This window comes from Spinacia oleracea, chromosome 6 (assembly GCF_020520425.1).
Source record: "Spinacia oleracea cultivar Varoflay chromosome 6, BTI_SOV_V1, whole genome shotgun sequence".
NCBI lineage: Eukaryota > Viridiplantae > Streptophyta > Magnoliopsida > Caryophyllales > Amaranthaceae > Spinacia > Spinacia oleracea.
The window spans coordinates 63,286,800-63,309,478 of record NC_079492.1 but is presented as its reverse complement, the minus strand read 5'-3'; the positions used below and the strand labels follow the sequence as shown (position 1 = coordinate 63,309,478).

The 22,679-nt window shown below is 36.8% G+C and overlaps 1 protein-coding gene and 1 long non-coding RNA gene across 2 annotated transcripts; both read right to left on the bottom strand.

Annotated features, from left to right (window-relative positions):
- Nucleotides 1-13,717: 13,717 nt before the first annotated feature.
- LOC130464111 (uncharacterized) lies at nt 13,718-17,616 on the bottom strand. The gene is made up of 6 exons (XR_008924427.1): nt 17,319-17,616; nt 15,358-15,699; nt 14,542-14,670; nt 14,302-14,398; nt 14,059-14,213; nt 13,718-13,981 (listed from the first exon to the last, which is right to left on the bottom strand). It is a non-coding gene; the product is annotated as an uncharacterized lncRNA (long non-coding RNA).
- Nucleotides 17,617-20,858: 3,242 nt separating this feature from the next.
- On the bottom strand, nt 20,859-22,446 carry LOC130464143 (heat shock 70 kDa protein 16). The gene is made up of 4 exons (XM_056833565.1): nt 22,259-22,446; nt 21,852-21,966; nt 21,646-21,774; nt 20,859-21,206 (listed from the first exon to the last, which is right to left on the bottom strand). The coding sequence occupies exons 1-4, from the start codon at nt 22,318-22,320 to the stop codon at nt 21,162-21,164; spliced, it is 351 nt and encodes a 116-aa protein (XP_056689543.1). The 5' UTR covers nt 22,321-22,446; the 3' UTR covers nt 20,859-21,161.
- Between the last annotated feature and the right edge of the window lie 233 nt (nt 22,447-22,679).

Sequence of the window (22,679 nt, the reverse complement as noted above, 5' to 3'; positions counted from 1 at the left end):
ACTAAAGAATTCAATTCTTAAGACTATAAGAAAGGGTACAAGAAATAGGAAAACGAGGAACAAATGAAAGGAATTTACGATTCCGTTTCTACCTATAAGTTTATGTTTAAAGAGAAGTGACCTAGCAATCAAACTTCCTTGGTATCATATACTGCTTGAGGTTATTACTTCGGTAATAACTCAAACAATGGAAGCTAGGCTACACTAATGGCCTATAAATGGGAAATGAAGCATGGCAATGCTACATTAGTTGTAGGGTCATCTAGTTTGTTTTAAGTCCTTTCAAAGGCCGGAACTTAATGGCTATTTTGTTCCATAATCAGCATACCTAAATTTCTGTTTTCAAACACAGAAAGACTCACATTCAAGAAAAACAAAAACAATGTTTGTTTGTTTATTTGAATGAAATGGTCAATTACAGGTTGAGTCAATATGCTTGATTAAAACAAACAACTCTTTAAAGAACTTTACTAGGTTCAAATCAACCCCTTGATTTGAGTTCCACTAATCTTTGGCACTGTTGCTTAGACCATATCAACAAGTTAACATTCAAAATCTCTATTTAGATGGACTTTTGAAAGTTCATTGATTTCTAAATCAATTTAAGACAACTAGTCTTACTTGTTGAAAGTAACAAAAGATATGAATTATTATTAGAACGCCTAGACAATAGAGTTCAAAGCTAAAGAAAGATTTTATTACTTTATTATTTCACATGGATTTGAGTGAATATAGGTTTATTTACTCAAATGTGATATAAGTTAAATCTGTTTGGCTAGTTCAAGATTCAGAAGTATAAAATCCACTTGACAAGAAATCATAAATATCTAGGTTAGATCATGTTGATGATTACTTGAGACCAAATATGATCATCAATGATTGTGTGTTGTAATTTCACAATCTAGGTCCATAAGATATGGCATATCTTAGTTGGAATAATCGAAGTCAATTAGTACTTGATTCGATTAATGATGAATCATAAAGACTTTTCCTATAATTTCTAAAACAAAATGCTCAACTACCACCAAACTAAACCAAATTCGTCAAAGCTATTGAAAAGTAATTTCAGAATAACTTTTCGTAAAATACATATAGAGAGTTGCAAAACTCAGTGGGAGCTTAGTGTTTGTCATTCGACAAACTAAGGCCCAAGTATAGATATATGTTTCATTGTGATTTATTCAAATGAGACACAAGGGTATTGTTTCTACCACAAATTTTTGAGAACATAATGTTTGTTTTCTCGAAATGATGTCCTTTTGGAGATTCGTTTCCAAAATGACAAGTGGGAGAAAATAGACCTCGAAAGTCTTCAAGGTGAACAACAAACATAAAACGGAGATTCCGGAGGCTTTTCGAAGTTCTTTAAAAAATCCCAACACTTATTATTTGAGGACTTTAGAAGTGGCTTTAAAGAATAGACATCTCTTAGAAGACTTTACAAGTGCTTCAAGGAGAACAGAATATTCAAAGGACTTTTAAGTGGCTATTGATATTCTATTGTTTGATGTTCTATACCCAAGTAGGCATAGAGTTCAGGTCAATGAAACTATGAGATTCTTCTATTAGATAGTGAAGAAACCTACAACTTGCAGTCAAACTATTATCATGTAGATTAATGAGTTTGTGACCTGTAAGAAAGCTATGACAAAACCCAGATTCCCTAAAATGGTTAGAGTCCATATATAGACCCAAATGTTTTAAATGGTTAGAGGCCATAAAACATACTCAATGTTTTGATGACAAAATTAAAATTTTGTTGATTTGCAAGAATAAGTTCACACCTATTGGTTGCAAGTTTGTTTTAAGGATAAAAACCATCAAACATGGAATTGTGTTCACACACAAAGCTAGATTAGTTGCTAAAGGTTACAAGCAAATTCACGGTGTGGATTGTGTTGAAACCTCATGCATAATCGTAATGCTCAAGTCTATAAATCAAGCAATGACTGCATATTGGTACATATGGCAATTGGATGACAAAACGTATTCCTCAATCAAATGTTGGAAGAAACTATGTACATGGTATGTCATAGAATTTGTGGATCCAATAAATGCTTGAAAAGGAATGCTAGCTTATGAAATCTAAGTACAGATTTAAGCAAGCAATTGGGAATTAGAATTATATTTTAGTGAAGATAATAAGTATTTTAGTTTCATAAAATGTACATGATTCTTATAGATATATAAGAAGTTTAGTGGGAGTACATAAAACTTAATTGGTCCTATGTGTATCACACACATATCTCTCTATTGTGAAATAACATTCAAATGCTAATAAGTTAGGTTTGAAATTATTTATCAATGATGGACCAAGGCGAAACTTAGTACATACTGGGTATTAAGATCTGGTTACAAAGATCTCATAATATTGTTTTAGATTAAGTAATGGAATTTACTAAATCAAACACGAAAGACTCCATTGGAGATATTCGACCCATATGAATAAATCTAGGTAAAGGATGTTTGAACTATGTATAAGCATTTACTAAGTTAAACATCAAAGAGTCTAAATGAGATTCTTAAACCTATATTATATGTCAAAGAATTTAGCTGGATTTAGTATCTACTGAAACTAGATGAGCTAAAGTTACATGAATAGAATTCAATTGGGAATTATTCTGCAAAAGAATTTATCATGTATGATATAATATGAGGATCGCCAAAAACGTATCGTATGACTTTAGGCATGACGAACATATACCAATCTCTATTGATCTAAGTGAAGATCAACTAGATTGAGATCAAGAATACTTATGGTACTTGAAATGGTACATAGGAATAGTTCTTGATTCAAGGAAATAAAGATATGCTAAATATTGATGCTACACGCATAAACACTTGCAAAGGATCAAGCAAGACCCTTTGGAGTTAACCATTGATAAGGACGAGCTATAGAGCATCGTGTTTTGAAATGGCAACATGGATTGGAGACCATGAGTTGTTGCGTGGGAAATTAAATATTAATTTCTATGTTCTAAGATACAGCTGGAAAGTCTTCCACATATCCGTGAACTGCTTGGATAAGTAAATCCAAACCAAAGCATCACTAGCAACCTATACAGTTGAAGTAGAAGTACTTATTGTTTAAGAAGCAATAAAACTGAGTTGTTTACATTAAAAAGTTCTTCACTGAACTTGGCTGGATCACATGTCTGCTGACTTGATGGTTCTTCATTGCAAAATGCGTAGAACCACTATTTAAGTATGAAAGACTAGATCACATAATAAACAAACTCAAAAGATCTTATCATCCTATCTCGAAAAACATTCGATGAAAGGGATATTAAGATTAGCAAAGCATGATAACTAAACCTATGCAACAAGTGAGAAGCAACACTCACATTGTAGCACTGGAAATCAAGCATAGCTTTGAATTCCATGAAATGTTTTAAAAATGGGTTAGAGGCCCATGGTTGTAAAACGTTGGGGTTGAACATTTATCATATATGAAATGTATTTTCATATTCCATTTAATCTTGGTTTAGTATTAAATGATGAGTCCCTTCAATTTGACGATATATTCAAGATAGACTGTCAGGACCAGTCCTGTGACTAAGAAATGTCTATCAAGTGAACTTGAATGTCAAAAGTTGAAAATGGTCCCTAGTCGGAGTTTTCTATAAAATTGGACGCATAGAAAACGTTAGACGACTAGAATGCAAGATTACTAGTAGTTCTGTTTCTTGAACTATGTGGACATGGCAATGTCATAATCATTTGCATAGATACTTACTTTGGGAAGACTAGTATCGGACAGACCTATGAAACTTTACTGTAAGAGATGAAAATCTGTCATAAGTAAATTTCATTAAAATTATTAGACACTAAATCCTCAATACCTGAGTGATTTGAGATTACTTGTTTGAGAACTGGTTGCTTTGACGTTGACCAACCGTCGCACCGTAAAAGGAGGCTATAAAGGCAACGCTCAGGTAATCACCTATCAAACGAAGTCTAATCTCAAGATCGCAAGATTGGGATTGTCCTCCCGTAAATCGGGATGAGATGCTTAAAAGTTGTACAAGGCCACTCGGAGAGCTAGAAACTGTGAAATGCATGGCCGTGCTCGGATGAATCATAGGTTATGATTATCTGTTTATTTGATCAGTTGAACTCTGAAACCGAGAAACACCTCTGGACATAATAAGGATGACAACTCTTACCTTATGTTCGAGAGCAAGCATCGAGCGACAAAGGAATTAGGAAATGCACACTTGTCCCTAAGGACAAGTGGGAGACTGAAGGAAATAATGCCCTTGGTCCAAGTATGCATTCTATGTTAAGTCTAATAAATGCGGTTCAGTATTAATTAACAAGTTAATAATTCAGTGAGATCAAGTGAGCTGAATGCCTAGCTAGAGGCCGCTTCAGTTCAAGTGGAATTAATGATATTAATCCACAACTTACTCTTGACTGAACCCGTAGGGTCACACAAATAGTACGTAAACGGATCAAGTATTTAATGGCATTAAATACTCTATCTATGGATATTCGGAATCGACGGATCTTGGTTTCAGTGGGAGCTGAGATCGTCACAAGCAAGAAATGAATACTCCGGAAACGATGATATTGCCGGAAACGGAAATATGGATCATATCGGAAATATAAATATTATCCAAGTCGTAGATGTTGCCGGAAACGGAAACATGGTACGTATTGGAAATTATTATCGGAAATGGAAATATTGCCAGAATCGGAAATATTGCCGGAAACGGAAATATTGTCAGAATCGGAAATATTATCGGAATCGGAAAATAATTCCGGAAACGGAAATATTAAATATTTGTGCGAAACGGAAATTAATTCCGGAATCGGAAATATTAAATATTGTTCGTATCGGAAATGAATTCCGGAATCGGGAATTTAATCGGAAGCGTATCGTACGAATTAGCATCGGACGAGGCCCGCTAGACGAAGGCCCAGCACGAAGCCAGGCCATCGCCCAGCGAGCCGCACGCACCAACGCACGCCTCGACCAGGCCTAGCGCAAGGCCAGGCCCAGCCAAGGGCGCGCGCGCAGCACAGCAGCGTGGGCTGTGCGCCTGTCGTGGGCCGCAAGGCTTGCGCGGGTGCACGGCTTGTGCAATGCTTGTGCGGGAAATCCTAATCCTATTAGGATTTGTGCAAAGATTAAAATCCTAATCCTATTAGATTTGCTTTGTTATTTAGAGTCCTAATAAAGTTCTAACTAGCAAATCCACATCCTAGTAGGATTACAATTCCTTTTCCATACTCCTATAAATAGGTGCCTAGGGTCACAATTTATGGGTACGATTGAAGTATTCAAAGGGTAAGTTTTTGAAATAAAAATCAGCCATACACTTGCAAACACTAGCTGAAATTCCTAAGCACCTTAAGGGCGATTCTAGTTGGTCTAACTTGAGGCGGATCTGGACGTACTGTGGACTATCTACGGAGGGACGACATTTGGAGTCCTAAGACTTGTTCTTGTTCGGTTCGGGCGCAGCTAGGGAAGGCACGCTACAACATGTATGCATCCATTCTATGCTAAATGATTATGTGTAAATAATATGCTTTCCTGGCTTTATGGTTTTTCCGCATGATTTATGAATTGTCATATGTATCATAACCTAACAAATTGTTATTTCTTCAATGAATTCTATGTGCAAGGTGGTCAATTTAGCAACCATCTATTACATGCTCGAATAAGTGGGAAAGAAGGCCCAAAGTTGGTGCCAACTTCCCCTAGGACGCGCCTAAATTGTGTTCTTGTTGTGAGTAGGTTCATTGTCGACCTAGTGCCTTAGTGATGTCGTGTCCAACCAATATTAAAGTTAGTCTTTTATTCTATTCAGGAGAAGGGATATGGCTAACCAGGAAATTTCTGAAGTGGTTAGACAACTAGCTGAGGCAGTTCGAGACCTAGCTCAAACTAGAGCCAACCCAGTGCATGATCGGGCTGGGGAAATGTTTAAGAAAATAGCTCAAAGCAAGCAACCACTATATAACGGGGAGATTGAACCAAGTGTGCTTGAAAACTGGTTGAGAGAATTTGATAAGCTTATGCTAGCTGTGAATTGCCCCGAAGACCTTAGGGTGAGCAGTGATGTGTATTACCTTAGAGGCGAAGCTGATTTATGGTGGCAACGATGTGAGAATACCCTTAGAGCCACACCTAACTTTGGGTGGGAAGCGTTTAAAACCGCGTTGAGAAACAAGTTTTACCCACCTTACCTGAAGAAGCAAAAGGCGCAGGAGTTCATCGAACTCAAAATGGATGGTTTTTCTGTAACAGGGTACTATTCCAAGTTTATAGAACTGCCTAGGTTTGCAGCTGAAGTGGTGGCAACGGAAGATCTTAGAGCTCAAAGGTTTGAGAATGGATTGACCATGGACTTACAGTTGTTGCTGTCTGGAGAGACTTTTACCTCATTAGACACCCTGTACGGAAAAGCTGCTCACCTGTATGGGTTACAACAAAGGAAGAATGGAAGTGCTGAGAAAAGAAAGGATGTTGGGAACTCGAATCAGGGGAGTAACCAACAGAATCAAGGGAATTTTAAGAACAAAGGGAATGAAAATTTCCAGTTTAGGGGTAACAATGGTGGAAATCGCAACAACCAAGGTGGTGCAAACCAGTCTGGAAGGAATGGAGTAAGGACCTACGACTGTAGGCGCTATAACATGAATCACCCTGGAAAGGATTGTGACGGAAACCTAGTGACCAGTAGGTTCTGTCAGAAGTTAGGCCATAGAGAGTACGAATGCTATGCTAAGAATGGAAAGCCTAACCAAAGTAACCACAAGAACAACAATCGGAACAACCAGAACCGAAATGGAGAAAATGGAGGTGGAAACCAAAGGGGTTACCAAGGTGGTAACAATAGCAATGTCAATCACCAGAAACATGGAAAACCTGGAGGAAACCAACAGCAGAACGGGAACCGAAACAACAATGGAAATACCAATGGAGGTGGCTATAACAAAGGAGTTGCCCAAGGGAAGCTGAATGTGATGTCTAGGCAAGAAGTAGAAACTTCCTCTGACGTCACAGCTGGTACTTTTTCTATTAACTCCGTTTTAGTTAAAGTACTATTTGATTCTGGTGCCACATATTCTTTTATCTTAGTAGACGTTTTGAGAAAATTAGGATTGAAAGAGCCTGAAACAATTGAGGTACCCATAGTCATACCTACTGGTAGCATAGTAAAGTGTACCAAAATCCATAGAGATGTGCCTTTGACCATAGCCAAGACCGTATTCCTATCCAACCTAATCGAGTTTGATTTAGGAGAGCTAGATGTGATTCTAGGGATGGACTGGTTGGCCATGTTCAAAGCCAAGATAGATTGTGAGAAGAAGAAGGTTCACTTGAGGTCTAGCTTAGGCAAAGTAGTGTCATTTCGTCGTTTTGGTAAACCTAAGAACATAGCGATTATCACGGCAATGGAACTCGTGAAGCTAGTTAGTAAAGGGAACCCAGTCTTCTTATGCAATGTGAAAAACCTAGAGCATGTGGCCAAAGATCAACCAGAAGACATTGCGGTAGTGAATGTATTCCTCGATGTGTTTCCGGAAGAGATCCCGGGGATTCCTCCCTATCGACCTATTGACTTCACCATAGACTTAGTGCCCGGAACCGCGCCTATCTCGAAAGCACCATATCGAATGGCTCCAGCAAAATTGAATGAGTTGAAAGGCCAATTGGAGGATCAGTTAGAGAAAGGTTACATTAGGCCAAGTGCATCGCCTTGGGGAGCACCAGTCTTGTTTGTGAAAAAGAAGGATGGAAGTATGAGGCTGTGTATAGACTACAGGGAGCTCAATAAGGTCACGATCAAGAATAAGTATCCTTTACCTAGGATAGATGACCTATTTGACCCACTGAAAGGAGCAGGAATCTTTTCAAAGATCGATTTGCCCTTAGGTTATCATCAATTGAGAATCGCTGATCACGATATACCAAAGACCACATTCAGGACTAGATACGGACATTATGAGTTTACTGTTAAGCCTTATGGGTTAACCAATGCACCTGCAATATTTATGGACTTAATGTACCGTGTGTTCCATGATTTCTTGGACAAGTTTGTAGTGGTTTTCATAGATGACATCCTAGTGTATTCGAAGAGTGAAGAGGATCACGCTGAACACTTGAGATATGTGTTGAGTACGCTGAGAGATAACTAGTTGTATGCCAAGTTCTCAAAGTGTGAATTTTGGTTGGAAAAGGTTGCATTTTTGGGACATTTTGTGTCTAAAGAAGGAGTGGCAGTAGACCCTGCTAAGATCAAAGTTGTTAGTGAATGGCCTACACCCAAGAGTGTGACTGACATTCAAAGTTTTCTGGGATTAGCTGGTTACTATAGAAGCTTTGTGCAAGACTTCTCTAGGATAGCCAAGCCAATGACAACCTTGATGAAGAAGGAAGCAAAATTTGAGTGGAACGATGGATCCATGATGATGGAAGTATGAGTTACAAAGGCAGGTGGTGCGTGCCTCAAAAGAGTGGTGAATTGAAGGAGAAATTGATGAGAGAAGGGCACAATACGCCATACTCTATGCACCCGGGTGGTGACAAGTTGTATAAGGATTTGAAGAAGATCTAGTGGTGGTCAAGAATGAAGAATGAAGTGGCTGAATTTGTGGCTAGATGCCTGACTTGTTAGAAAGTCAAGATAGAACATAGGAGACCTCAAGGAAAGGTCTAACCTTTGAAGATTCCGAGTTGGAAATGGGACTGTATTTCAATGGACTTTGTCACTTGTTTGCCCAAGTCAAAAACTGGAAATGATACAATTTGGGTCGTGGTAGATAGGTTGATCAAGTCGGCAGTGTGTTTATACCAATGAAGGAAGCTTGGAAAATGGAACAACTTGCCAAAGCTTACATTAAGAATGTTGTGAGATTACACAGAGTTCCTCAGGATATCGTATCAGATAGGGATTCAAGGTTTCTTTCGAACTTCTGGAAAAGTGTGCAGAAGAACTTTGGTACTACGACATTGAAAATGAGTACATCATTGCATCCAGTCACAGATGGACAAACTGAGAGACTCCAAACCCTTGAGGACATGCTTCGAGCATGCGTCATCGATTTCCAAGGAGGTTGGGAAGATAGCCTGGATTTGATTGAGTTTTCATACAACAATAGCTACCATGCTAGCATAGGAATGACACCATTTGAGGCCCTGTATGGACGAAAATGTAGAAGTCCACTTTGTTGGAATGACATTAGTGAAACTGTAGTGTTGGGACCTCAAATGATAGAGGACACCATGAACCAAATCCGAACCATCCAATCGAAAATTCAAGCGGCGCAGGATCGCCAAAAGAATTATGCAGACTTGAAACGTAGGGATGAAGAGTTCAACATAGGTGATAATGTGTTGCTCAAAGTGTCACCAATGAAAGGTGTTATGAGATTTGGAAAGAAAGGGAAGTTAAGCCCTAAGTACATAGGCCCATACGAAATCTTAGAACGAATTGGAAAGGTAGCCTATAGACTAGCCTTGTCTATGAACTTGCATAGAGTGCATAATGTGTTTCACATATCTTAGTTGAGAAAGTATGTTCCGGATAAGTCACATGTGTTGCAACCGGAGACCATAGAATTAGATCAAAGTTTAACCTTCGAGGAAAGACCTGTCAAAATCCTGGATAGTAAAGTGCGTAGTACACGTACTAAGGATGTGAAAATTGTCAAAGTGTTGTGGTCTAATCAAGAATCTGAGGAAGCAACTTGGGAAGCCGAGGAAGAAATGAGAAAGAAATATCCCGAGCTTTTTCCCGAGGTTAGTTGAGTTACGGGGTCGTAACTCGTGTCTTTTAAGGGGGGTAGAGTGCGGTAGAATTTCGCGCTTTTTACCTTGTTTTCCCCTATTTTATGCTCAATTTAGTGCTTTCTATTGAATTTGCACTCATTATTGTCCTGTTTCATCATGTAAAGAGTACAACAACTTAAAATTTTTGCAAGTGAACGCATTAAAGTCTCATAAAGTCTCAAGTTTTGAGTTTAAATTTTGATTTTCGAACCCAAGTTTCGGGACGAAACTTCTTTTAAGGAGGGTAGACTGTAATACCTCGTATTTTTATAATAATTATAAATATATTTTACTATATTTATAAAGCATTTTACGATTTTTAGAATTTATTTTGCATTTAAATATTATGTAAATGTATTTTAATTAATTAGAATATTTATTATTTTAATTAATTATGAAACGAATTTAATTTTCGAGCCGGGAAATTTAATGGGTCGCAAGTAACTTTAAAGGTTTGGGTTTTAAAATAAAAGTCCAACTTGTTTTATTAAACGAGCCCAATCAGAAGAATTTAATTCTAAACTCTAAGCTAGCCCAATCATTTAATTGCTAAGCCCAATATCAAATTCCTAAGCCTAGCCCACTAGGGATTTGGGAGCCTATAAATAGGACTCTCCTCATTAAATGATCCCCTTATTTTTCATTAAAGCCTTCCTCCCTTTCTTGCCCCACACTCCTCTTTCCTTCTCTCCCTTGTGCCCGACTCTCCTTCACCCGCAACGCACGAGCACTCGTCGTGTCTTGCTCGTGCTGCCGTGCCGTGCCTCTCGCACACCCCTTGCTCCTCTCGCTCTCGCAGCCCGCGCACTCCCCTTCCCCTTGTTGCGCGCTGCTGCGTGTGTTGCTGTTGCTGTGTGCGCTGCTGCCTCTCGCCCAGCCACACACCACTCGTCTCTCTTGCCCGCGCCCAGCCCACACCCCTCGTCCCTCGTGCCCCGCTGCTGTGCGCGCACCCCTGCTGCTGCCTCTCGGCCTCGTCCGTGCGCGCACACACGAGTAGTGTGTGTGTGTGTTTGTTTGTTCGTTCGTTCAATTTTTCGCCCAATCACATTTAATTCGTGGTTGTTCCGTGCTATAGGCCGGATTGGTATAATTCTCTTCTTCCTTACCTATTCTATTTCAATTCCGTATTTTAAATTATAGTATTATTATTGTTTTGAATAATTAAAATGCTGGGAATCGGTTGTGAACACCGTATTGTGATGATTTATATGTTTTGATTCTTGAGGCGTATTTTAATTATTAGAGTATGAATTTTCAGATTTATGTATTTAAGAAAGACTTGATTTTTATGGTGTTAAATTGGTTTTATTGGAGAATTAAAGTTAGGGTTTTAACCTAGGCCTAAAGGGTCAATTGATTAGCATAATTAGGTGATTGACACTACTACAAAAATGGCCAAAGAGACCCTTAAGAAGAGACCCTTTGGTCGACATAACGGGTTTAAAGTGTCAATTTTTTTGATTTTAAGGGTGGAAAAAGTACGTTTTCATACTAGGGATTAGTTTTGCAAATTGAGACGATTTATTTATTAAAGAACGATTAATTTCTAATTATTATCAAGGTTTTAAGTTTCATAAAGTTGCTGGAAGTTTAATGAACATGGAAATAATTAAGGTTTCATTATTTTGATGATAGGAGGTGATTTCTAAGTGAGTGATCGTGTTTGCAAAGTGGCCCCTACGCTTAGGTATTCAAGGTACGTACAAGTCTAGGGCGACCACATTAATTGTCAAGGGACATTACATGATTGTTTATGGATGTGAATTGTATTACGTGAACTTGGTGGATTTGTATTTGATTTGGTGAACGATCACATGAATTATTATTATTGGAATTATTGATTTGTTGATTGAACAAGCATGTTTGGACTATTGTGAGTACGGATTTCATTGTCAATCATGTTGTTCAATATTTATGCATGTATGGTTTGTTTCACATGCAAGGGATGGATTATTTGTTGGTATGCTATTGTACGGGATATCTAGCATACTTTTGAGCCAATTATTCGTACCTCGTTGTCCTTTTTATTTTACCACATGTGAAGGGTTAGCTCACGTAAGCCACCGCACATGTAAGGTTCAGTTGGGAATATTGTTATATACGTAGTTTCGAACGAAAGGAACATAAGCATTTTGGTACGTTTTAATTGAAAAATATTAACTGTAATTATAAAAGCGTTTGAAACTAGAAAATATTTGTTAATAAATAAAATGAATTTAATAAATAAAACATAGGATTCTAAATTACATTTTACTTGTTTTCCAAGCAAAAGGTTTTCCCATAATCCTTAAAACTATCCCCAGTACTTTTCAATTAAACGTGCAATTAGTGTTTAATTTGGTCTCCACTGTTTCTCTCCAACTATGCCCATGTTACTGAACAGTAATAGTTAGTGGATAGTTGAGGGAAACATGGGTATCCAACCTTAGGTAAAACTCCTCTATAAAAGGAAAAGAGTTTTTGCTTTTTCAAACAGACAACTGATCTTTGCAAAATATATCTTAAAGAGCTTAAACGTTTTAAGAAAATCAGTTTACAAAAAGAGTGTTCCTTGAGTTCCTTATTGCTATAAGCTTTATTACGTACTAGAGTTTTCTATCAAATTGTATTTTGGGTTTAAGGGTTGAGTGATCCTTGAGTGACATAGAGTTAAGTCAGAGATAGAAAGAGTGAGAAAGAGAAGCACAATAATCGATGGGGATTGTTGTGCGGAACTCGAGTTAAAGAGCGTATTTGTAATAGAGGTATTACAACAATACAAAAGAGTTGTGAGGTTCTTCTTGATTAGGGTCAAGAAGGTTCTTCAGTTTCATATCTTTTTTCGCTTATTGATTACAGTTTCTTTATTGTTTAAATTGCGCAAGAAACTTACCCAAGTTCCCAAGAAACAATTTACCCCCCCTCTTGTCAAGTGTTCCTACTAAACCATCAAAGGACAGGTTAAAGTTTGAAAGTAGTTTTAAATTGTGCAATGCCCGCCAAAGCTACCACATAATTCTTCCCAAAATTACTACTTCAAGTCCCACTTTCTCATCTCGTATCTTTTTACAAATTGGTTTCTGTTGGGGGAAATTTTTTCATAGAACTAGTCGTCGGCGCGCGGTGTAGCTGGGAATTTCAAATTTGACACCAATGTGTTCTAGTGCTTATGAGGCTATGGAATAATAGTACGTAAAGTTTTGTTGTGCTTTTATTCTACAATAGTAAATCTATGAGTTTATGGAACTTGTTGTTTTTCAACGTAAGCATATATATGAGTATTTCATTACTTAATTATAATGTATGGTTTACAAAATTAAGGGCCCAACATTCCTCAATTAAACCACTCCAAGGTGATTTGTTACATGATACCCAGTTGTTAAGGTAGTTGTATGTTGCTGTTCCTATTTAGACGAATGTGTTTTTCGTCTTTAACATTTTTGTGTACTTTAACTAAATTGGAAGCACCCGCAAAGCTAATGTGGAAATTGCCAGAATTTAAACAAGAACCTATTTAGTTCCCCATCATATGACAAAAAAGTTAAGCAAATCTTCCTTGCTTTCTTCCAATATTTAGATTCTCTCTATTAACTACTCCCTCCGTCTCTTTTTGTTTTTTACGTTTGGTATTTTTCACACGTTTTAACGAATAATTAATTTGCATTGAAATCCCTCAATTTTTTTATTTAAACGAGATAAATTACGTTTATTTATAATGTTTTCACTTTTATCAAAAATCTGATATTGGGAAATGAGAAAAATTTAATGTCCCAATGGAAAAGTGTGAGAGATTAAATGACCCAATGAATTTGATTGGTTAAAATAATGATTGGACACAAATTTTGATAGAATACTAAGTTATTTATGTGATAATATAAAAGGAAATGTAAAGAACATTTTGAAATACCCAAAAAGGAAAACGTAACAAACAAAAAGAGACGGAGGGAGTATGTAGTATATAACTGTAACTCGTCAAACTAAAAGCTCTAACATGGCCTAAAAAAAAAAAGGATCAAACACCAGGAGACAAGGGCCAAGAACTGAGGCTCTTATTAACTGATTATCAACATGCCTAATTCCTTTAGTTATCCTTTCCACTCTTTCTTCAACTATGTTCAATTTCATATTCTCATTTCTCTATTCATAAACATGAACCACACATACCAACCGAATGTTAAGGAAATCTTCAGTGTCCTCAATGTATTTCTTCGGCTGCAATGAATAAAGAATGAAACATGTAAATAAATGTTCCAGTATGATAATATAAAAATGACACAAGTTCAACTTACCGATGCAAGCTTGTTATAGGTGCTGTCAATGACCACAAGATACGCTTCCAACAATATTTTCAGTTCTTCTATACCCTATGTAGCACTTTCTGAACTTCTCATGCTTCCATGACGGCTTCTTGATAAGCTGAAACTTTTCTCTAGTCTTCGTGAATCTAAGGCAGAGGAGACAGGAGAAACATGAGCAGAGATGGACATTGCACCATCATTTAATCTGAATCCTAAGATTGATTGTTTACCCACCATACATTGACATTTCCATTCGTAACTTCTTCTCTGTAAGATACATTTCTACCATATCCCCATCATCATTCATCAACTGCTCTATCTCATCCCTAACCTATAAAAAGAAAAGAAAAAAAAAAATCAAAGTTGGTTGTGCTCTATCTTATTGTTAGTTCCACAAATGCCTTTCTTGGGAAAGTTAAATGCATATTCATACTTTCTCTTACAATAGAATAATTTGTCATTACTGCATAATACCTTCTAGACTCTCCGAGTTAAAGCAACAAGTCTTCTTTTCAATCGGCGCACACGCTCTAAATTTAAAATACTGATCTTTGATGTTAGTTTGTCAAGCAATGGATATGCTTCAATCTCTAGTGCAGATGCCTGGCCAATTAAAAAAACTTGAGGTAAAATCGTTAATTTAAAAAGTTATACAACAAAATAACGGTTTCCAACTTTAGCAACCTTCGCTCGAGTTTTATGACTTGTGAAAACCTTACAGTCTTATTTTATAACAACACCTATTCACAAAGAAAATCATTTACTCGTAGATGACTTGTAATTCTGTAATAAATGAGAGCACAACCAAACACATGCTATTTTTATCCATTGCTGGATGGTATTCACTACATTCCATAACAAGTATGCTAAACAACTTTGAACTACTTGGGATGCTGAGTTATCCTAACGAAAAGTAAAGGTCTCAGCACTTAATACAAAGACAGTTCATAACCAGTTCCATTCTGACACTACATCAAGTTGTTTTTTTCCCTCAAAACAATACCCAATTTATTGCAGCAAACAAGAAAGACGGCACCTGAACTCCATAAAAGGAAGCAAACAAAACATGGCATACCTCAATTATTGACCAACGTATTACTTTAAGTTAAAAGGAGATCAAATATGTCAACATATTTGTCCACTAATGTTGAAAAGCTTGAACACACAAGTATTAGGCGTAAAAGTATCGTATTGGCTAGTATATCCCTGTCAGTCTGTTACAAGAAAAAGCTGCATAGCTAAACACCTTAGGACAGTTAAACTGTGGACATCGCAGGATGATGATGTTACCTCGATAGTTGATTGTCGTAAACTGGCTTTGTAATCTGTCAAGACACCACACCATAACACAGTTTCCCAAACTAATTAGGGCCTCCAAACATCTTTCTCGGGGATGTGTTCCAATGCCATGACGTATCTCCCAAATTCGAAATCAATAAGGACAGTAAAACTTTCAAAGGACAACAAATTAACTCACTTACCACTGTTAAAATTCAATTTTGAGACCTAACCTTTTTGCTTCATGAGCTGCAACTCAAATTGCTGGACTGCATGAACCTCTTAATGAGCTTAGACACAAACCCGAAGACCAGCAACAGCAGAATAAACTTTTCTAGTGAATTATTTTTTTCCCTTCAAAAATACAAAAGCACGTGTAAATTTAACTTTTGAATAATATATATAAGCCAGAACAAACATTCAAGTCATTCCTGCTGAAAAAAGGGAAGACAGAACGCAATGACCTTGGTATAGTTACTAAGGTCATCTTTTTTTATCTGATGGGTGTAGGCAATATTTCTAACAACAGCAAGTTATCGTCTCAAACTTACTCCGTATTTTACAAGCTATGTTATTCGAAAGCAAGTGTGTGTCTAAGTGTTTGGACTCGACTAATTTGTGAAAACTATCCATAAGGATCTGACATGGATCATGAACGTGAAATGAAGAGCCTGAGTAACATAGTCAACAAAAGTTTCCTGACAACAAACTGCAAATCGTATAAAAATAAAAATAACACAAGAAATAGAAAGACATACGAAAGGGGAGCACACGAAATAGAAAGACAGAAGAAAACACAAAGGCCAAAAGACAGAAAAATGGACATAGTTGCTCCAAAAACTGGTTGATGGTGAAAACAGAGTTATAATAACCCGTTCTTCAACTTACTCCAAACACCACCTCCTTCTTTGGAGAGTAAAGCATGAAGAAAATAAGCTGCTAAGTAAAGCGTTTCAAGAATAGATAATAGAATTAGCACACTTTTACCTTACAAATACGGGAACCTATATGAAATAACAGTCAAACCTGTTGAATACTTACAAGCTACATTGTATGAAGTATCAGAAGAAACACAACAGCCTAATATGAGACAAAAGGCAGAAACCGTCAAACTCTCACAACAATGTTGAGATACAACAATTCAAGCCTAACAGCGGTTGCCGCATTCATCGGGATAATTAGCCAATTAATTAAGATTGTAATTTGTATGCAACATCAACTAAGGTTTCATCTCAGGTGAATATTGATTCAGATAAAATTCTAGTATTCTACCTTCTACATATATGACCATCTCCCCTTCCCCATCATATTTTGGTACCTTAGGTTGGCCTCTTACTTGCCATACTCCTACAATCTGGTCTTATCACCTCCACACTCCTACTTACTTCTACAAATGATATGTAATGGCTTTCTCAGAACTTCCTCTTCCTCAAGCAATATGAATAATGAACTTTTCATAAGCTTACAACAGAGACTGCTTCGACTAATCGTCTCGTTCGATACAAAGGGAAAAGGCAAAAATGTTTGTCATCCATTAATCACATTTTCCTTTCCAAAAATAATTTATGATATAATCAGTTACACTAATAAAAACCAATTGGAACATATGCATAATTGAAATAGACCCAAATCGCTCAGAAACCGATAAATTACAAAGTTATAATCTTAATTCCCAGATTAATACTATAATTTGCAAACTAACCAAGTAACCAATAACAAAAAGATAAACACAAATTAGGGGAAAACCACATATAGGAAAAAAACCATAATTACCCACTAGATAGAAAGCCGTCGTTAATTTCAAAGACTACCAAATAATTATTCACCAAAATACCCAAAATTAATAATTATAAGTGCAATTCAAAGCTTGTACTCAAACTCTGATTGCAGTCAAAACCCGAAATCAGGTCCTGCAATCTTAATGAAATCTTTAACATGCAAGACAAAAGGAAAAAAGAAGAGGAGTACTATACCGTATTGATTCGAATGATATTCGATATCGTTGTTGGTTTTGATCCGTTTGTAAAATTAATATAAGTAAATGGTTGTTTGAGTTTACTGATGAAAATGGCGTGGAAGAGAACACGTGGGCAGGAGGAGGAAAAAAGGAGAAAGAAAGGGATGAAAATGGCGGTTTAATACAGGATCTTTATTTTGATGTTTACTGATGAAAATGGCAGTTTGATGGGTAATAAAAGAGAACACGTGGGCAAGAGGGGGAAAGAAGGAGAAAAAAAGGGAACACTGTTTATAAGGAGGATGCTCCAACTTTTTAAGGGTTAAAGATAGATCCGTATAATTTGTTTGGTTTGCAAGACTAATAATTATAGCGCAAAGACTCCTAAAAATGATGATTAGATAAAAAGAGCAAATAATATAATAATAAAGAACATAATTAAATAAAGGGAAAACTCCAAATAATAGAGGAAGGGAATTAAGATGAACTCAATCTAATTTTCGATACTGCTAGCGGGACTGAATGTTTCGAGTCGAACTAGAATATCATAATTAATCTAGAACATGCAATTGAGAGCTCGATTGGTAATTCGTGAAAGAGAAGCAAGTATTGTTAATTGAATGATGAATGAATTACAATGGAGGATGAATACATGTGTTTATCCTAATTAATAAGGAATCTAATACTCCCTCTACCCCTTAATACTCGCTCCGCTTTTCTTATAAAGCCTTCCCTTAATACTCATCCCGTTTCTACTTACCACATATATTCCTACTTCCTTAAAAAACATTAAAAAATTCAACCAACCCCACCACCAATCCTTTAATTGGCACATTTCTCACCAACTATATTAAAAAAATATCCTACTATCAACTACCACCTAATAAATTAATAAGTTAATTAAATCGGGCTGAGTAATAAGGGATAGAGGGAGTATAAGTAAATATTGAGCAATCTTCATGATTTGGTGTTGGAAGTTCTTGGTTGGGAAAGTCAAAAGAAAAGAGTGTAGAAGGTGAATAATGTTTTTGTCCCACATTGAAAGAATTATTCAATTCCTCCTTGTTTATATATTGGGTTGAGGGTACAACTCTTGTTTAAGAAAGTGTGAGAGTGTTATGGGTGGAGACACACACGCGCGCTTGTTGGTCAGGTCTGGCTCAGACCTCGGGACTTGTGATCTTGTGGAATACAATGCACAGGCGTGAGGTGGGCCTTACCTATTCTTTTTGGTACCCGAATATTTTGGTTAAATCCTTATTTGTAATCCGAATTGATTACGTAACTATTGGATTAATTAACCTCAATGGCGTCTGTTACAGCTTTAATTCCTTTTCCCGTTTTTGTCTTTTTCTCTTCCCAGTTTTGATTACTTAATCCAAATTTTCTTTGCTTCCCAAAAAACAGATCGAATACATACAATTTCTACAATATCAAACACATTTCTTTTTCTCGGTTTTGGGAGATGTTTGACTCCATTCGGGTTTGTGAGTGCACAAAATTTCAAACCTGTGCTAATCCTGGAGGGCGAGCTTTCTACTCTACTGCACCGGGAAGTATCGCGAAATCGTCTTTTAGGACAATGTGTGTCCACAAAAGAGCACAAAACGACGTCCCTCCGTAGAAAGTTCACAGTACATTCGGATTCACCTTAGGTTCAACCAACTAGGATTTAATCTAATGTATTATTAACTCGAGATCTCACTTTTAATGTGATAAGCAAAGCATGAAAAACTCGTGTATATATTGTGACCATAGACCACATATATATAGGAAATAGAAAATCTCCAAGTTTCCAAAACCCTAATAAATTAGGTATATGAAAGTTCAACTTTTATGCAGTTTTGAAAAAAATGCAAAAACCATAAAACTCCTTAGGGTGGTCGGCCAGCTTGGTGCACAAGAAAAGCTATGTGTGGGCTTGTTGTGCGCGCAGGCCCAGCAGCGCTAGCCAGCTGCTTGCTGATGCCGCTGCGCGTTGGGCCTTGCAGCTTGGCGTGCTGCGTTGCGCTTGTGGCTGGCTCGTTGAGCGATTGGCCAACCTTGCTTGCCAGCTTGCCGGCTTGTCGCTCGTCGTGATTATGATTTGTTTTCCGATTCCAGGATGTATTTTAGACTCGTACAATATTTCCGATTCCGGTAATATTTTTGATTTCGACAATATTTTGATTCCGGTAATATTTTTGATTTCGACAATATTTTGATTCCGGTAATATTTTTTATTTCGACAATATTTCCGATTTCGGTAATATTTTTGATTTCGACAATATTTTGATTCCAGTAATATTTTTGATTTCGACAATATTTTTGATTTCGACAATATTTCCGATTTCGGTAATATTTTTGATTTCGACAATATAAGGGTTGCACTCCAACTAGTATCATTAAAAAGATAAAACCGTGAATAACATAGAAATTTGGAATAAAACCGGAAATGTGTGGAAATGTGGACATAAAATACCAGCTCTAGATATTTCTAGCGCATGGCACCCGAGAGCTACATTATTTCCAGTGCACCAAAGCGAGGGCCAAAATATTCAGGCGCTACAGTTTGGTTCTCAGCCAATCACGACATGGATAGAATTATGAAACAACTGTCAATGACTTAGCAGGCAAGAAATCTGCCGCATGCCTTATTTGCGCCAGAAATATCAAGCGCACAGGTTGTGTGCGCTAAAATATTCAGGTGCAGCCATTTGCCTTTTTTAGAAAACTTTGATCTCTTCAAACGTCTATCCTATTTCGACCCATTATACTATTAATATGACCCTCTAAAATCGGGAAATGACACCAAGTATCACCAAATATCACGAATTACCATCAAGTTACCACCAATGACCAAAGCTTGAGTATTAACCGAAGGTGCACCCTGCCCCGTATTTGCGACTATTTGCTGTATCAACACACTATTAAGCAGACTCGACCCGCATAATCGCCCAGTCTAGCATGAATACTGCCGGAGTTGTGACTGAATCCCAAGCCTAAACTAAGGAATTAATAGTAAACTCTGGTAGAATCTCACCAAACAGTCTGTCAGTTATCAGGAAGTTCGAAGCAGAAAAGGAAGGGTAGTAGAGACAAGTGGTTAGCGTTCCTGAGAACCGCAGTATAGCCTACGCTATACTATAACCTGAAATCTACATTTTTATCGCTTTTATTGCCTTTATAAATTTGTTCACCTAATCTGCTATATTTCTCACGCCTAATAAGATAATTCTCGGACAAATCTGTTATTGTTAAGCACCGTTAATCAACCTAAATCACTGTTTCGACATCATTTAGCTAACATCTGTGCATTAAAAACAACTTAGATTAGTAATGTAGTCTAACACATGTCCCTTTCGTCATCACAATTAATGAGTAAGGACCGATGTGTGGGCTAATGTTGGACACATGTCCCTTGATAATTGCAGAAATGCATGAGCTTAACAGAGCAACTTTAAGGATTGTCTGATTCATCAATTAGGCAACGTCTTTTTTTTTTGGGTAAGCAAAAGGATAGCACAACCATCAGAGCCTATAATCTAAGTTCTTTGGATTGGCAGGAAACAAAGCAAATTAGCCAACTATTTTGGGCATTGCATGTAGAACTTACAGATTATTTTCTTGTGCTTCCGTGTAAAAATTCGTAGTTGACATTAATAAGTTTTATCAAGATAAAGTCAAAACTCAATCAATCATAAAGCAACATTCTACAGAAGAGATGCACTATTAAAGTAATCTTGGATAAACAAACATTAGGAATGTGTAAGACTTCAAGAATATTACTCTAGCAAGCTTTGTGTGGCATCTTCAATATCGCGTGAACTTAGTGATGGGTCATTGTTTTTGGGTCGTGATTCCTGTTCCTGAATTTTGTTTACCAGCCATTGCTCATAATTAGTACATTCAATTCCGACAGCACCTATAAAGGTAGAAAAATTATATATTAGAAGGGGAAAAAGAAGGAAGAACCCAATGCTTTACTTATTACTAATAATATAACTAGGGTGATGATAAAGGTCGCAAGTTGCGACAACATGTAGTTGTCGCAATCTTACGTGTCGCAGTTTAATTGGTACATATAGGCGACACGTAGGCTATGAGTCATAATAATATTTTTACTATCAATGCAAATAAGGTAGTCGATATAAATAAGGAAATAAATTAGAATATTAAGATTTTTCTTGTTTTTATTGAAACATTTAAAGTAGGATATATAAATTAAATATTTTATTTTCCAATTTAAATAATGACACATAAGCATGCCATGTCATCATTGTGACTCGGCTTAAAGGTCGCATGTTGCGAACTTTATCATTTTCGATATAACTAATATGAATCAAATCCATGTAGGAACATACTGTTTCTCTTTCACTAGCTGGTAGTGATCTTGCAGCTGTCTGGCATTCTCTTATTGTTTGAAACAGATTCTTAGCTGCTTGTGGTCGAGCCTCTTCTTCATTAAACCAATATTCAATCGGATCCACCAACTAAAAAAACCACAAGTGTTCAGTGCATTACTCTGATTCATTATTATATTATACTCAAATCTTGAGCTATTGTTAACCTTTTTGAGATCCTGCAACCTCTCAGCATAAACATCTGCAGATTCATCATCTCCGTCCTCATAAAGCCAATCCCTTTTCTGATTCAGCAGTAAAGTCCCTGTACATATACAAAATCTATGCAAGTGTGCAAATTAGTTATCATGTTATGGAGACAGTAAAAAAAAAGTTAGCAAAAAAGAACAAAGGGTTGTTCAAGAGCATGACCTTTACAGAAAAATTGCAAACAAAACCAATCATTGAAGAGTAAACACACCAGGAAAATGGTGAACAACTGAATTAGCCCAACCCACCACATAGTTTAACAGTGACATAAATGGACAGGGGACTAGGGTAGCAACCTCCACACTCCCCCGAAAGAAAAGAGAAAAGAGAAAAGAGAAAAGAGAAAAGAGAAAAGAAATGCCACCTAACAAATTCAACGAACATCAATTGGAACTTCATCTTCCTTGAACAAATCCTGCTGACCATAAGCCCCCAGGAGAGTCCTAGCACGCCTGCGAAAAAAATAGGTTTTCCAAAATCTTTATCACTAATTCCCACCCCCTTTATAAGTTCATACTCATACCCTACCTATATATTTTTTGTATTGTACTAGCACTGCAAGGTTATATTGGTTTCGAAATTTTCATAGCCCTAAAACTATAATTTACTGTGTCTACGATACTTAAAAGCTTTAATAACTTTAAAGTAGTTTATTCAAATAAAACAGGAAACTTGGGTAAGTTTCTTGCGGAATTTAAACAATAAAGAGACTGAGAATAATGAGCGAAGAAAGATATAAAATGGAGGAACCTTCTTGACCCTAATCAAGAAGAACCTCACTACTC